At 38.0% G+C, this 15,681-nt stretch overlaps 1 protein-coding gene across 5 annotated transcripts in view; it reads left to right on the forward strand.

The window, feature by feature from the left end:
- Positions 1–15,681, forward strand: part of MYO16 (myosin XVI) — a 733,911-nt gene that overhangs the window by 523,708 nt on the left and 194,522 nt on the right. For all 5 annotated transcript variants that reach the window (XM_049867507.1, XM_049867511.1, XM_049867508.1 and 2 more), the window contains exon 24: positions 13,331–13,406. In XM_049867507.1, the coding sequence (XP_049723464.1) occupies positions 13,331–13,406 (76 nt within the window). The remainder of the gene's footprint in view (positions 1–13,330; positions 13,407–15,681) is intronic.

The following is a 15,681-nucleotide window of genomic DNA, read 5'->3' on the forward strand; positions in this document are numbered from 1 at the left end:
ACCCAAAGAGGATATCTTGGAGAATGAGGCAGTTTGGAATGAAAAATACTCAGCTCTAGATATTTTGAATTTAAGGTTTTAATGGAAATCCCATTGGTAATGTTCAGTAGGATGCTGAAAATACTTGATACTGGAATGAAAGAGTTTGGTTGGCTCTAGAACCATAGTCATATTCTTGGAAATGTGTGTCTTGATAATTTCAACCAGAAAGAGCATAGATAATAGGGAAAACATAAGTTAGTAAAAAAGGGCGGTTATCACAGAAACCAAGAAAAAAGAAGGAACAGGGAATCACAGGACATGCACCAGGCCATGGCAGTTAGAAGACCACTGATGACCTTTATGAGAGTAGTCTTAAAAAATAGTTTCATATGTTGGTCTGAGAGGTAAATGGAATGTGGGAAAGGAGCCAGTGATAATATACATGCACATAAGCCCTGGTGGTGCAACAGTTAAGCACTTGGCTGCTAACCAAAAGGTTGGAGGTTCAAACCCACCCAGCCCCTCTGCTGGAGAAAGACCAGGCAATTTGCTTCCACAAAGATTACACCCAAGAAAAACCTGTGGGGCAGTTCTACTCTGTCCCATGAGGTCACTAGGAGTTGGAATCGACTTGACGGCACGCAACAATGACAACAGAAATGTATTGAATGTCTTTTATATTTGAGAGTCTTAGCATCATTTTATGTTTTTAAAAAATATTTTACGGGCAGATACTAAAATTCAAGTTCAATTTGAATTGTTCTTATAAAATTTGGGCAAAAACCAATAATAGGATGAATTAATATAATTACTTCACTGAATTTTGGTAGATACAAAGCAAAAAAGACAAAACAAATTGATTAGTTAGTACAGAGCCAAAAATCTTCTGGAATCATGAATTTTCTTGTAAAAACATCTTTATTTTTTAATCCTTTCAGGACTGGCTGCATATATAGCTACCACTTCTTGTACCTCTGGGGTTCATTGTGAAGTTGCCATCCCACTGACAGTACATGCTACTGGCAGGCAGGGCTCTATGTAACTGACTGAAATGGCAAAAAAGCAGGAGTGTGCTGCAAATTGCTGTTTTTACAGAGTATTATAAGAGGTGGTACAAAACCATTGATTTTTTGGGAGGAAAAACATGAATTTTGAAAATTTCTATTTGGTACATATATGTGCCTCTGGACTCTGGAGATAGAATTTGTGTTCGCAGAGGGTGCACATATGTACCTCTGGACTCTGAGGGTACGATTTGTGGAATGAGACATAAAACAAAAACCATATTATGTACCAAAAATTCAGACACACTCAATGATTCAGCATGCCCTCCATTTCTGAAAGCACATAGTATCAAAAAGTTAAAAGGAAAAAATAATTGGATCATGGGAAGGGTTTTAAGCAAGAATTTCCGCATGTAGTGGCAAGTTTTGTAGTTTTAAAAGAAGCTTTCGTTTCGCTGAGATATACTAATGAGTCTTAGCCCAAGGACTCCCTGAGGACTCATTCACATATTGCAGTATAGATTATATGTAATTTGTAACAATATGTCAATCCATATGCCTTTTGAGTCATCAAATGTAGCCACATGTATATAAATTTTGAATTATCGCATTCTCAAAAAAAAGCACATTCCGCATTTCAGTAAGAATAAAGATGCTATTGCTGAATACAAAAAAGAGTATTTACTTGTCACCAAAAAAAAGTGAAACATTTTGTAAAAATATCTGCCTCTTTGTTGCCATGTCTTTCCTGAAGATCGAAGCTACCAGAGCTCATTTTATAAATCAACAGATGTAGCAGATAGTTATAAAATCAACATGCAGGATTTATTTTGAACAGTGGGATGAACATTCTGGAATAGATCTATGACAATGAAGTTGACCTCAGGGGAGAGCTAAGAGGTTTGTTGGGTGTGTTGGTAGTTTCTTCTTTGCCGGATGGATGGGCTAGAGCGTGTCTTTCATCAACACTTATTCCTCCATGACTGGTTTACCCGGTCTTTTCAGTAAAAATGGACCACCTCTCCTAGGAAGCGTAATTATTACTGCTGGTGAAAATATTGACATTCAGCCGCCCCCAGCATGGACTCACCCACCATAACTCTCTGCCTAGAAGACCCTGACATGCATCTGAGTCTTACTTGGAGCAGAAACTCAGAGGTCCTTTTAGAAATGCTTAAGCAACATCATTTCAATGATAGCTGAAGAGCTTTCTAAACACATTTGAATTTTTCATTACTCTTAGGAGCGTAGTGTATTTTCCAATCTCTGTTGCAGAAATATTTTAAAGTAAATGGAAACAGGCTGTACATGAAATATTAACAGAGTCTCGTTAATGAGCAAGAATCTGAATCAAAGAAGGCTTTATTTAATTATTTATTTAGGCTGATTGTTTTAACCAATTTAACATCATTTCTGTGATTACCTGTTTTAGGGGTGGCTCTTAAGCTTCTATTGGTGATTAAAATGGTAGATAAGCACTAAATCAAGGATTGTGTCTAATTTTATTGGCTATTAGAATCAGGAAGGAAAGAAGAAATTACAGTTTGACAAAAGACATCGTCTCTTAGTAGAATTGAGTTTCCATTAAGATGATTCTGAGCTAACGCTTATAGGAAATAGTATTTCCATATAAAGGTCCTAAATTTTTGATGTGAGAAAAGGGAGTAAATTAGGAGATAGTATAGCAATCTGAAATAATAAAAATGTAATTAATATAGATATAGGTAAATAATAATAATAATTATGATCTATCTGACCCTAGTCTGTTGTTTCTGGTGGCGTAGTGGTTAAGAGTAACAGCTGCTAACCAAAAGGTCGGCAGTTTGAATCCACCAGGTGCTCCATGGAAACCCTATGGGGCAGTTCTACTCTGTTCTATAGGGTCACTATGAGTCGGAATCGACTCAACAACAATGTTTTTTTGTTTGTTTGTTTCTCTTTTCTGGGTTAGTCTGTTGTCTAGTTATAAGGTGTTTGAAAGTTGTTAATCATGATCATTTCTTTTAAGGTGAAATGATTCTCTTTGAATCTCGGATGAGTGTCACATTGTATAACTGGCTTGGTTGGTTTACCCAAATCAAGTTAGTGATTGTTCTCACGTTAAAAACACGCTATGATGAAGTGTTTGGGTGTCAGCCTCCTTTTCTGTCAAACATGTAAGTGTTGTAGTGGATCGAATTGTGGCCCCCAGGAAGATATGTCCACATCCTAATCCCTGGGAACCGTGAATGTTTCCTATTTGGAAAAAGGATCTTTGCGATACATAGTTAAGGATTAGGAGATGAGCAGCTTACCCGGGATTATCTGAGGAGGTCTTCAGTCCAAGAACACGTATCCTTATAAGAGAAAGGCAAAGAGAGATTTGAGATAGAAGAAAAAAATCAAAACCAAACCCACTGCTGTCAAGTTGATTCCCACTCATAGTGACCCCACAGGACAGAGTAGAACTCCATAGGGTTTCTAAGGAGTGGCCGATGGATTCCAACTGCCAACCTTTTGGTTAGCAGCTGGGCACCTAACTGCTGCTCTTAACCAGGGCTCCGTAGACAGAAGAGGAGGTAGCAGTGTGGCCATGGATCAGAGATTGAAGTAACAACAAGTCCAGGTCTGCTGACAGCCAGCAGAGGCTGGAAGAGGCAAAAAGCGGATTCTCCCCTATAGCGCGAGTGTGAGAGTGACCCTGCCAAATTACAGACCTCTGGAAAGGAGTCCCTGGGTGTCTTAAACAGTTAAGAGCTCAGGCACTCAAATAGTAGCCTAAAGGTTGGCAGTTGGGACCCACCAGAGGCATCTCAGAAGAGAGGCCTGATGTTCTGCTTCCGAAAGGTCACAGCCTTGAAAACCATGTGGGGCATTCTACTCTGCACAGGTGGGGTCACCCTGAACTGGAATGGACTAAAGAGCAACTAACTAGCAACAATAGCCTCCAGAACTTCGAAAGAATACATTTTTGTTGTTTTAAGTAACCAAATTTATAGTTATTTGTAACACCAGCCCTACGAAACTTAAGCAAATATTCCAGGCTCCAACAATTACTGATTATAAGAGAAGTGAGTCATTTTAGCTCCTAACACTACAGAATCTGTTTATTGTATTTGATACCTTTGGAAATGACCACATATTTCTCCATCTCTGTTTTTGCTCATATGATTTTCCTCACCTGGAATGCTCTTCTTTCCTTCCAAATCATATCCATCTTCCCAAGGATCAACTTCTTGGCCTAATCCAGATTTCATTGATCTTGTCTTCTCTGATCAGTAATAATGCCAGAAGCTTACATAGCACTTCCCAATTTACAGAGTCCTTCTTCAGACATTTTCCCCATGCCCTTGTGTAAAAGTATTGGAAGTTCAGTTTTCAGTTAAGTAAGCCTCAGCAAAGTCCCATAATTCACTGGAGATTGTACAGCTAGTAGGTTGCAACACCAGCTCCCATTTCCCTCAAGCATGTTTTTCTCTCTCCACCATGGCCCAGGGCTAAATCTTAAAGTGTTGATTGTGCTTATAGAATCCTTGTGAAACAGGGAAAGAAAAGAGGCTTTGGGGCCCACCAGACCAGGGTTTGCGTTTCTGCTCCATTGTTCTGTGACTTTGAGGAGCACATTGACCCTCGTTTGCTGTACTCATGAAATTCTTGATTGAGAAAAATATATTTGTGAACCTCAAGAGCTTATTCTGAGGGTTAAGTGGTGGACAAGCAGGAAATGCAGATAGGATGACTTTTAGTTTTTCTTGCTTCGGATATATGAGTCATATTTCCCCAACAATAGTTGAAGGCCTTTTGATATAGGAACACCACGTTATTTTTTGCAAGATTTTGAATTCATAGAGCATAGACATTGTAGACCAGTAAATATTTTGAGGACAATCTAATCAACATGTTATACTTTCAAATGAGAATATGGGGGGGGGGTGGGGATGTTCAATTGATTTGCTCTAATTAAATTAATTAATTAAATTAATGGTAAAATCCCCTTTCTTAAACACTTATTAATTCTTGTATCTTAAAAAAGTGTCCATATGCCATAAAACCATGGTTTATAAGTCAGAATGAGATGTTGACTTTGATTTATCACAATGTTCTCAGCGTCATTTCACCAGATGATAAAGAAGAGGTACCCGTGAAGGCTTTATTAGGGTATTTTCTTGCTCTTCACATCACGCTTGAAAGACTACAATGGATATTGGATATATATATATAAAAAAAAAAACCCAGACCCAGTGCTGTTGAGTCGGATATATATAGATGTATCTATATATATATTTTTTATATATATAGACATTTCTTTATAGAAATGATAGTATTAAAAGAAAAGAGAACATTTAGATAAAAGTTTTAATTTGTTAATGTGACATTAACTGTTTTTCACTGAATACGTGAGTTGTTTTCAGGATGGATAGCTCTACTTTGATTAAAGAATTTTTTTTTAATAATTTTTTTACCATTTAGCTTTATGGCTAATAGTATAATTGAACATACAGGTGTATGAAATTTTATTGCACATTTTAACAGATCTTTTTGATATTATTTCCCTTAAGATTAAAGCATTCTTTACAATTTGTGTATGCACGTAGACTTGTAATTCTATGACAATAAAAATGTATAGCCCTTTTACAGGTGTGTCTTTCTGTGGGTAGATTTTGATTGTGTCCATCAGGATTCCTTCCTCATCCCCACAAATCGCATCCATAAATAAAAAATACAGTTGTAATTCCACACACGAAGACGCAGTCATTATTGTTCATGTCGCTGTCTTCCATTTTCCTTTACAAAATTGTATTACTAAAGTGTTAGCCTTGCTGATGAAAGTGATGTGGGAAAAAGAATAGTGTTTTATTACTGATTTGCAGCCAGTCTGTAAAATACCTGAATTTTTTTTCCCTCTCTTTGAAAAGGACCTACTTCTGGCTCTTATTAAATGAAGTTTGAAATTCATCCCTTTAGATCTAGCTGTTAGCCATATTGCTGAGAGATAGCGATCTTTACATTGATACTGTACTAGATTCTAGGTGACAGGCTGATCAAATCCAGCCTCTTTGACCTTAAACATATTGACTTAATATGTGTACGGGGAAATATTGGCCTGCTCGGTTTCTGAGTTCCACCTGTGTCAGGAACACCTTCTATAGCTTGTCCGCTTACCTTCACCCCTGGAGATTTGTGGAAGACACAACATATCCCAAGAAGACTCTGAAAGTGAACCTTTAAACCAAAAAACAAAGGAGAAGGATTGATCAATAGGGAAGCCACCGTTTATTTCTCTCTTTTCTCCAGGTGGAATCCCCAGATGCAATCAAATCATGCTGGCCTAAGCTAAACTGATAGTATTACAGGTTATTTGACAAAGACTTTCTGACCCACTATAAAGGCTTAATTCACGTGTGCATTTGTTCACCTCTTGGGCAGACTTTTAGAAGAATAAAAATTAGCTCCACCAGGCTGCTTGCGGTCTGTTGTTGGTATTAATTTCACCCATGGCATACATCATCACAGGTGGCATGATAAATGCTTCCAGATTTTTGTTAGAACAACGAAATACATAATCTAATTTAGAGCACCTTACTGTTTCTTTCATACAGTTCTACTCTGCCCTGTGGGGTCACTATGAGTCAGAATCGAATCAATGGCAATGGGTTTAGTTTTTGTTTGGTTTTATTGTCTTCATGGACTGACAGAAAAGTTAGAAATAAGAAACTTTAGATTTCCTAGATTAATTCTATTTTTTTGTTATTGATTGGTTTTTTTCCCCCTTAAAATGAACCAATGAGGCATAGTCATAAATGTCAAAGTTGTCAATTTCAAAGGTCTAGATCCAGATGTCTAGCTAGCTGGATCTTGACATCTAGATATCTAGATAAGGACTTCTTCTGAAAGATCATAAAAAATTAAAAATCCAAACCCATTGCCGTTGAGTCGATTCCAACTCATAGTGACCACGTAGGACAGGGTAGAACTGCCCCATAGGATTTCCAAGGAGCAGCTGGTGGATTCGAACCACCAATCTTTTGGTCAGCAGTTGAGTTTTTAACCTCTGGGCTACCAGGACTTGGCTGAAAAATCATAGCCATTGAAAACTCTATGATTGCAGTTCCACTCTCAAACAGATGGGGTTGCCATGAGTTGTAACTGACTCAACAGCGGCTGGTTAATATCATTATGTGTTTCTAATAATCCTCCTCCATTAATTAGTAATTATCGGTTTAATGAACCAAAAGGAAACCAGGCAAAGCTATTCAATAGATTCATTTAATGGAAAAATAAAGAATAGAAGCCTCTACTTTTAAAATCTTGATGATATATAGACATCAACAAAACACTACACAAAAAATGAAGACCCTTTTCAGTAAACATCAGATAGAAAGCTGAAACCAAGCATGAAAAAATAATCAGAATCATTTATATTTGCTGAAAATGACCATTTTTCTTTCTAAAATCCAATCATCATATACATTCTGATGTGATATATTGAATTCAAGAGTGGATCTTGAAAGTTTTGCATTTTTATTGTGTGTTAATCCCAACCACTTCTTTTCCAGGGATGATATTTTACATCGTGTTTGTAAATAACGTGGCAGAATAGGGATTGCAAACTGATGTTGCTCAGGGTGATATTTTAGCCTTCTCTCCTGAGAGGTTATCAATTCTCATATTTCAATTACTGTATGTGAGATGACTACCAAATATTCCATCCAGCTGTTTCTTCTGTGGGCTACAGTCCTTCGTATTTAACTATTCAACTAATATTTCCACTTGGGCAACATCATGATTTCAACATATCCAGAAGCTAACTGAACTAAATTCCCTAGTCCCTTCCCCAACACTCTCTCTCAACCTATCTCAAAAAAACACATTAACCGAAAACCAAATCTGTCATTGTTGAGTCAATTGCAATTTGTAGTGATCCTATAGGACAGAGCAGACTGCCCCATACAGTTTCCAAGGAGCAGCTGATGGATTCAAACTGCTGACCTTTTGATCAACAGCCAAGCTCTTAACCGCTGCTCCACCAGGGCCCTCCAGCAGAACAATGGGTTTAAAATTGAAAAAGGTGTATATCGGGGTTGTATCCTTTCACCTTATTCAGTGTGTAAGCTGGACTACATGAAGAACAGGGCAGCATCAGAGTTGGAGGAAGACCCATTAACAACCTGCCATACGCAGGTGACACAACCTTGCTTGCTAAAAATGAAGACAATTTGAAGCATTTATGGATGAAAATCAAAGACTAGAGCCTTCAGTATGGATTATGCCTGAACATGAAGAAAACAAAAATCCTTAGAACCAGATCGCTAAAAATCATCATGATAAGTGGACGGCAATGAGTTTGGTTTTCAGGTTCTGCTGGAAGGACTGCCCCTAGATCCATGTACAGCTGCCTCTATTTCACTTATTTTTTGCCTGTCTGGTAACACTGTCAAAATTATATATGACTATTTTGATTTGATTTGTTAATAATAGACTTAAACTAGTAGTGATAATGGCTGCTTTTTTTTTTTTTCCGATTGTTCTTAAGACATCCTTTTAAACATTTTCATCTTTAAGGCTTTCTCTCCTTAGTAAAAGAGTACATTTTGCTTCTTCTTTCAAAAATCTTATTCCAGATTTTGTTAACACTCTTACTCTTTATGTACCTGTTGTTTGAAAATGTAAAGTTTGAAGGATTGTAATCAGGATTTGGATTTATTTTTGGATCACACCGCCTGTTAAAATATCTTCAGCAGAGAGAGCCCTTCCCTTAAAACTGGATAAAACTCAGGCAGTTCCAGTTCCAGTGATTTTTCTGATCTTTAATTGGCATTCACAGACTCAATTCAATCATCATGAATTTCTGGTCCTGCATAATAATCAAGACTACAAACTGAAGTCCTCTCATCTTTCAGGTACAGACTAAGCCCCGTGGCCTAGAGAGTCCTTTTTTTTTTTTTTTCTATTCATGTTGAACTTTGTCTTCTCTTGCAGGTTAACATGGATAGGAAGGGTCTTACTTGTCTCATATGGTCATAATATGGTTCCAGACAAAAATAGCCTTTAGATGTTTAAAGCTAACTCCCACGTGTTGTTTAAATACTCTTCCACTGGGAACATTTGGCTGCCCTTCCCACGACCTGTGCGATGCATGTTTTTCTGGAGAAGGTCATTCAACACCCTCTCCCCCCAGGAACCCCATTATTTCCACCCTCCCCAGGTGGTTCTGGAGTACTCGAGTGGTTCAAACGGTTAGCAGGCTTGGCTGCTACTTGAATGGTTAGAGGCTTCGGTCTACCCAGAGCAACCTCAGGAGAAACATGTGGGTATCTGCTCCCGAAAAAATCAGCCATTGGAAACCCTACGGAGCACAGTTCTACTCTGACACACATGGGGTTGCCATGAGTTGGAACAGGTGGTCTTCTTGGGCAGGATTTAAAATAGCTTTAGGCTATGTTCTCTTTTGTGGAACAGGCAAGGAAACTTTCACAAGGTCCTTTGTGGTTTATAAAAAACATAGTATGTTTTGTTATCTCCAGTTTTATATGCTCACAAAGTGCAGATGATCCCAAGGAACCTTTCCTTTATTCCTATGGTCCTGCTCATTTCCGCTCTTTGTACTTTTTAGTGGGAGTCAAATACCAGTCTGCTGTGTCTGCCTAACTGGTAGGGACAATATCAAACTATAAGCATGATCCCATGAAGTCTCCTTTCTCTTGACTTGAAAAGATGGGGGAATAACTGTGTAAAATTCTTAGTCACTTTGGACTCAAAATTGGGTGTGAGATAGATGATAGATACATAGAGACATGGAAACAGCGATACAGATAGATATAGATACAGTAATAGATATAAATCAAATACAGGATATATATATTATATGTAATATGTATAAAATATTTATATATGATATATATATATATTGGCCTTGTCAGTGATACTTTGAAAATCTAAGTAGATGATACGCACTCATGCCCATTTACTATGGCCGTATATAGCCAATTCTCATCTCCTTAAAAGAGTTGTATTTATTGATGAGCTAAGCTAATAAAATCATTAAACGTCATTGTGAACTGATTGTAGTTCAACAGTAAATTTTATAGCTATGAAGCTGAGGGGCAGAAAAGCTGTCAACCTCATCTTCCCACAATTAGTTCCTGACATCAAGTGCAAGTTCCTTATGTGTCTTTTTAGGCTGATATGATAGGTGGAAACTAGGACAAGATCCTCATTTTCCTAACCCGTCATCCCTCGCTTCTTTTGCAGTATCACGCTTTTACTCATTTTCCTTGAACTTTTCAGCACTATGTATGGCTAATATAATGCACCACTATGATCAGGATTGTTGGAAAGATAGAGTTGTGTTGCTACTGACTTAACTAAAAGTACTTGAAAATTCTTTCTCGTCGGCCTTGCAAAGAAATGTTAATATGTCTGAGGAAAAAAATTAACTCTGAATAGAATTATGGTGGTGGTTTATAGTCTAGTTTAATTTTAAATATCTCAACAGCTTTTAAAATATGCCAATATCGGCTCTAATAATTGTTCTTGTAGTGGGTGTGTCCCTATATCTAAGATGTACTGCTGAACACTTGTTTCTGAAAATACTTCTTTTCAGAAAATACCAATTTCTATACTCCCTTATGGGACCCTGGGGGCTCAGTGGTTAATAGCTTGGGTGCTAACTCAAAGGTGGCAATTCGAATTCACCAGCCACTCCTTGGAAATCCTATAGGGTCACTATGATGTTACCATCATATTAAGAGGACAGGGTTAAAGAAGTACCATAAATCACTAAAGCCTTGTTTCTCAAACGTGAATATGCAAGTTAAAAATAGTTTCCTCAACTCCGGAAACCCTGGTGGCATAGTGGTTAAGTGCTACAGCTGCTAAGCAAAAGACCAGCAGTTCGAATCCGCCAGGCGCTCCTTGGAAACCCTATGGGGCAGTTCTACTCTGTCCTATAGGGTTGCTGTGAGTCGGAATCGACTCGACGGCAGTGGGTTTGGTTTTTTTGGCTAAGCTCAGCTCTGGCCAGCCTCTGCACCTCCTTTAAGTAGGTAGAGGAAGCCAAATGTTCTTGCTTTCAACTCAGGGAGTTGAAATCCAGTGTTGGTAGAAAGAGCTATTTCCATGGGGCTCTCTCGCCTTTGGATTTCTGTTTCCTTGGTGATTAGCCAAGCGTGAGCCTGACAGTCTTCAGTGAAGAAGAGAATGTATGCGCTTTGGTGTCCTGTAACCTTTTTTTTTCTTTTTCTTTGTGGATCCAGGCAACAGGGTAGGTTGATGAATTGTGATTCACAGCCATGGTGCAAATTTTGTACCACCTTTTTTTTTCATATACAGCTGACATAATTCATCTTTTGATTGCATTTTTTGTTTGTAGTGCTGGAGTGTTACAGCAAGTACTTTCAAATAAGCAGCACACTGCCACCACTCTGTAGTTTATATTGCAGTCTGCGTTGGCATCCACACAGCGGCATTCAGACGAGGATTGCCAAATACTGAAACATAAGCAAAATGCTTGATTTTCTTCTGAGTCCTTTTACTGAGCAGAGCCGTTCCAAAGAAGATTTCTGAGTACACGACAGTCTCCTTAGATGTTTGTACTGGGCTATAGGAATATAAATTTCTATATTACATGCATGAGGGATGCTGTCAAATCCTATTTTCCAGTACTTAAGAGGGAAAAAATTAAGGTTTGAGGTTCAGTGATGTAAAGAGAGAGGAAAAAAAAGGAAAGCGTTTAATCTAGGCTCTGTCTTTTTCTACTTTCTGTTAGGTCTTCTTTCATCCCCCGCATAATAAACCCGCAAGAACTGGAGGAGGGTAGGACTGGGAGCAGAGCAACTGCCCTAAATGACATAGGTGCTCCTGCTACCTAGAACCTACTCCCAGCTCCAGCAATCCCTGTCCTGCTTGCTAGAGGCACATCTGAGGGCATAGACCTTTATCTGCTCTGACAGTATTCCACACTCACGGAGCTAGAGGTGATTTCTTGGTGTTCTCTACTTCATGGAAGTTCTCACTACCTTTTGAATTGCCCAGGAACCACAGTGGCCTTGTGCTATCAAATTGTACGGCTTCTTTTTGTTTCTTTTCTATTCAAAGTCATTGCCTTCTACTCATCCTGACACACATCAAGCTTTTCAGCCATCTGTATTCCAGTAACTCTGGAATTTCCTGAGAGCAGTGGCCTCCAGGGTGAGCAGGACGGCAGCAGAGTTGTTCTGGGGAGGTACAATTCAATCCATAACAGAAACTCTTGTGACAGCAAAGAATGAACATTTAATAAAGATTTTAAGGTAAGGATTGACATGGCCAGAAACTGGAATTTGAAAGCCATTTAGGAAGCAAGGACTTTTAGGAAATATCTGGCCTTTTGTCTAGGTTCCTCTAACAGACCCAGGGAGCCTCCTTCTCGTAGCTTCTTTCTCTGTCTGCACTAGTTCCCTCTTGTTGCTGTTGAGTAGACCCTCTCCAGGCTACTTGGTGGGTGTGATTGTCCTGCTTATTGGTCAGAACGATTACCGTTCATAGAACCTTGTAGTCCATGAGGCATGGAGAGGTGTCATCAGTCAGCTGCACCCCTGGTTCATCCTGGTCCACCCCAGAGCAAAGGACAGCCTGGCACTCATTCCTGACCATGGTGCTGTGTATGAAGATGTTCCTGCAAAAAGCAGTTCTTGGAAATGATAAACTCTATGGTGGATGTGTGGCCAACCAATATGGCTTCTCATCACTACATTGCGAGTTCACACTTAGCTAAGATGGAGGGGAGCAATAAAACCATTTCTCCTTTCAAAGATTAAGTCTTAAGGCATTTACTAGAATATCGGTAATACCAAACAATAAAGTCATGTAAAGTAAACCAGGGTAAGGAAAATTTCCCTTTGGATAATCTGGAATTGTTTTATTTAATATCTCAATTTTAAAAACTTCAGGTAAACTCATTCTGTGGGTAATCCAACAGAACTCTTTTAATAAGAGATGACTGAATGTCTCTCACTGAAGTTGCACTTCAGTTCCAAGGTGTCACGGAGTCTTTCTTCTGAGTTTTCGAAGACGTTTAGAGTCCTTAAGAATAAAAGGATAAAAGGAACTATGTGAATTTGAGTCATCATTACTCGTGCTTAAACTCATGGATCAGAGGAGGGCTCCACAAATTAAAACAGAAAAGGTGTCTCTTGTTTAATGTGCAAAATGAGAACATGCTGATGAGCAGCTTTGAACTTGTACGTAATATGAACTCTAAAAGCTGGAGACTCTTCTTTTATGAATAATTAAAAACTGCAGCTGAGTCAAGGTACTCTTTAAAGGAAATTATTTTCATGGTCATGTTTAATCATTAGTAATTATGCTATTTCCTTTTATTGTAGGTCATGTATGAAATTGTTGGAGCAGTTGAAAAAAATAAGGACTCCCTTTCACAGAATCTTCTATTTGTAATGAAAAGTAAGTTTTTCTTCCTCCTTGTACTGGTGAAAATGCCACACATTCCTTATTTCTCTGTCTGGACATCGTCCTATAAAATATGCCACCAACTAAAGGGTAATAGAAATATTTTTCCCACTTGAATGTGCAGAATAATAATGAATGGATCTTGCCACACTATACATTGGTTACGATTTAATTTGGAGTCCTATAGAAACCATAATTTAACTAAGCTTTTAGGGGATAGAAATGTCAAACACCTTTACAGCTTTAGTGGTTTGAATATAAAAAAGCTTTTCTGTGAAGATTAATGAAGATGGATATGGCTTCCAAAGTTATTTAGGCTATAAAAAAAAACGAATTTCATTACTTAAAATGACCCTGGCACACAACTAAGAGTGGTATTTAATTCTTTTGTATCTTTCTGTTATAAAGTACTAAGGCTCACTCAGTAGAAGGAGAATATAAATTTATTATATTTTTTCATTATACATTTATATGTAAACTTATATTCTCCTACTTAGTGAATCTTAATATATATGTATATACACACACACATATAAGTACATATATGTAGTATAATTCTATTATATATAGTAGATATGCATTTACTTGTAAGTGTGCCCTGGTGACACAGTAGGTAAAGCACTCCCTGCTAACCAAAAGGTCAGCGGTTCGAACCCACCAGCCACTCTGCAGAAAGATGTGGCAGTCTCCTTCCATAAATATTTACAGCCTTGGAAACACTATGGGGCAGTTCTACTCTGTCCTATAGGACTGCTATGAGTCGGAATCGACGTGATGGCAGTGAGTTTGGTTTTAATATTTACATGTATATGTGTATGTATTTTATATATATATATATATAATATATAAAATCATGTCTCCTCTAGCGATTATTCATTAATAGCAGTTTTGCAGTGATTCGCATTTTTCTAATAACCTTTTCAGATGTATCCTCTTTTGTGCTTTAAGTTGTTCCAAGTGAAATAGAGTCATTGATCTTTTCTGGTCAAAGGAGCGTATGATAGCGTTTACTGAACTAGTTGGATGCTTTTAGCTGGAAATAAGGCATCTGTATCAGACTTCCGCCTTGAGGAACACATTCGCCTTAAATCACAGCAGCACAGTTACCATATATTGTCATTCACGGGAGATCATGTGGCGAGCCTCTGAGAATTTATGGTTATTGTGAATTCTCTTACTAAAACTAAGGATAAAAACGTGAAGTTAGGACAGTATTATGTAGCAACGAAGAAATGAAAAAATGGATGCTATCAATTATCATTGAAGATCTCTTCCCTCTAATTTTCAAGTTTTTGAAATTTCCACTTATAATGCACCTCTCTTTAAGCCATAATCTTTTTTTTTTTTTTTAACCCAATCTCTACGTCTTGATTTCAAGATGACAAAATTTAAAAGACCGCGTTAACAACAACAAAAAAGTTCAACTTACATTTGCAGGGAACGTTAACTTCCTTTTACAGTCATCCCATTTTTTAAATTAATTTACCACTTGTAAGTTTGCAGTTTGGTGAAATTAATTATATTCCCTAAGTCATAATATTTTATGAAGACCTAATATATGCTATGTTTTAGAAGTTTAAGCAATACGTTTTTTCTCCATATTTGTGTTTCACGGTGATAAAATATATATAGGATAAGAATATTGAGTTGGAATCGACTCGACGGCAGTGGGTTTTTTTTAGGATGAGAACATGATGGCTGGTAATATTGCAACTCTGCTTATCTTAACACAGCTCTGTATTGGTTTCTAGGGCTGTTGTCACAACAGCCTTAGAAGAACAGAAATTCATTGTCTCAGTGTCCTGGGGGCTGGGAGTTTAAGACCAGGGTGTTAGCTGTGTTGATTCCTTCCGAGGTTCTGAGGGAGGATGTCTGTCATTGCATTCTCCTGGCTTCTGGTAGCTCCAGGTGTTCTTGAAGTACAGCTGCAGTATCACGTGGTGTCCTTCCTCTGTCCCTTGTCTCTCTGTACCTTTTCCTCTTGCATAAGGACACCAGTCATATACGATTAGGACCCACCCTGTTTCAGTATGACCTCGTGTTCACCTAATTGATAACAACTTTAAAGACCCTATTTCCAAATGAGGTCACGTTCACAGGTCCCCAAGGGTTAGCAGTTTGACATATCTTTTTGGGGGACACAATTTAACCACAAAAGCCCCATATTTTAAAGTCATTCTTTTGTGTGCACTTGCTAATGAGTTACTAGGAAAACAACACTTAAAAAAAAAAAACTGTTTTGTTCTAAATACTTTAGGATATAGGTATA

The sequence above is a fragment of the Elephas maximus genome, chromosome 23 (genome assembly GCF_024166365.1).
Source record: "Elephas maximus indicus isolate mEleMax1 chromosome 23, mEleMax1 primary haplotype, whole genome shotgun sequence".
Lineage (NCBI taxonomy): Eukaryota > Metazoa > Chordata > Mammalia > Proboscidea > Elephantidae > Elephas > Elephas maximus.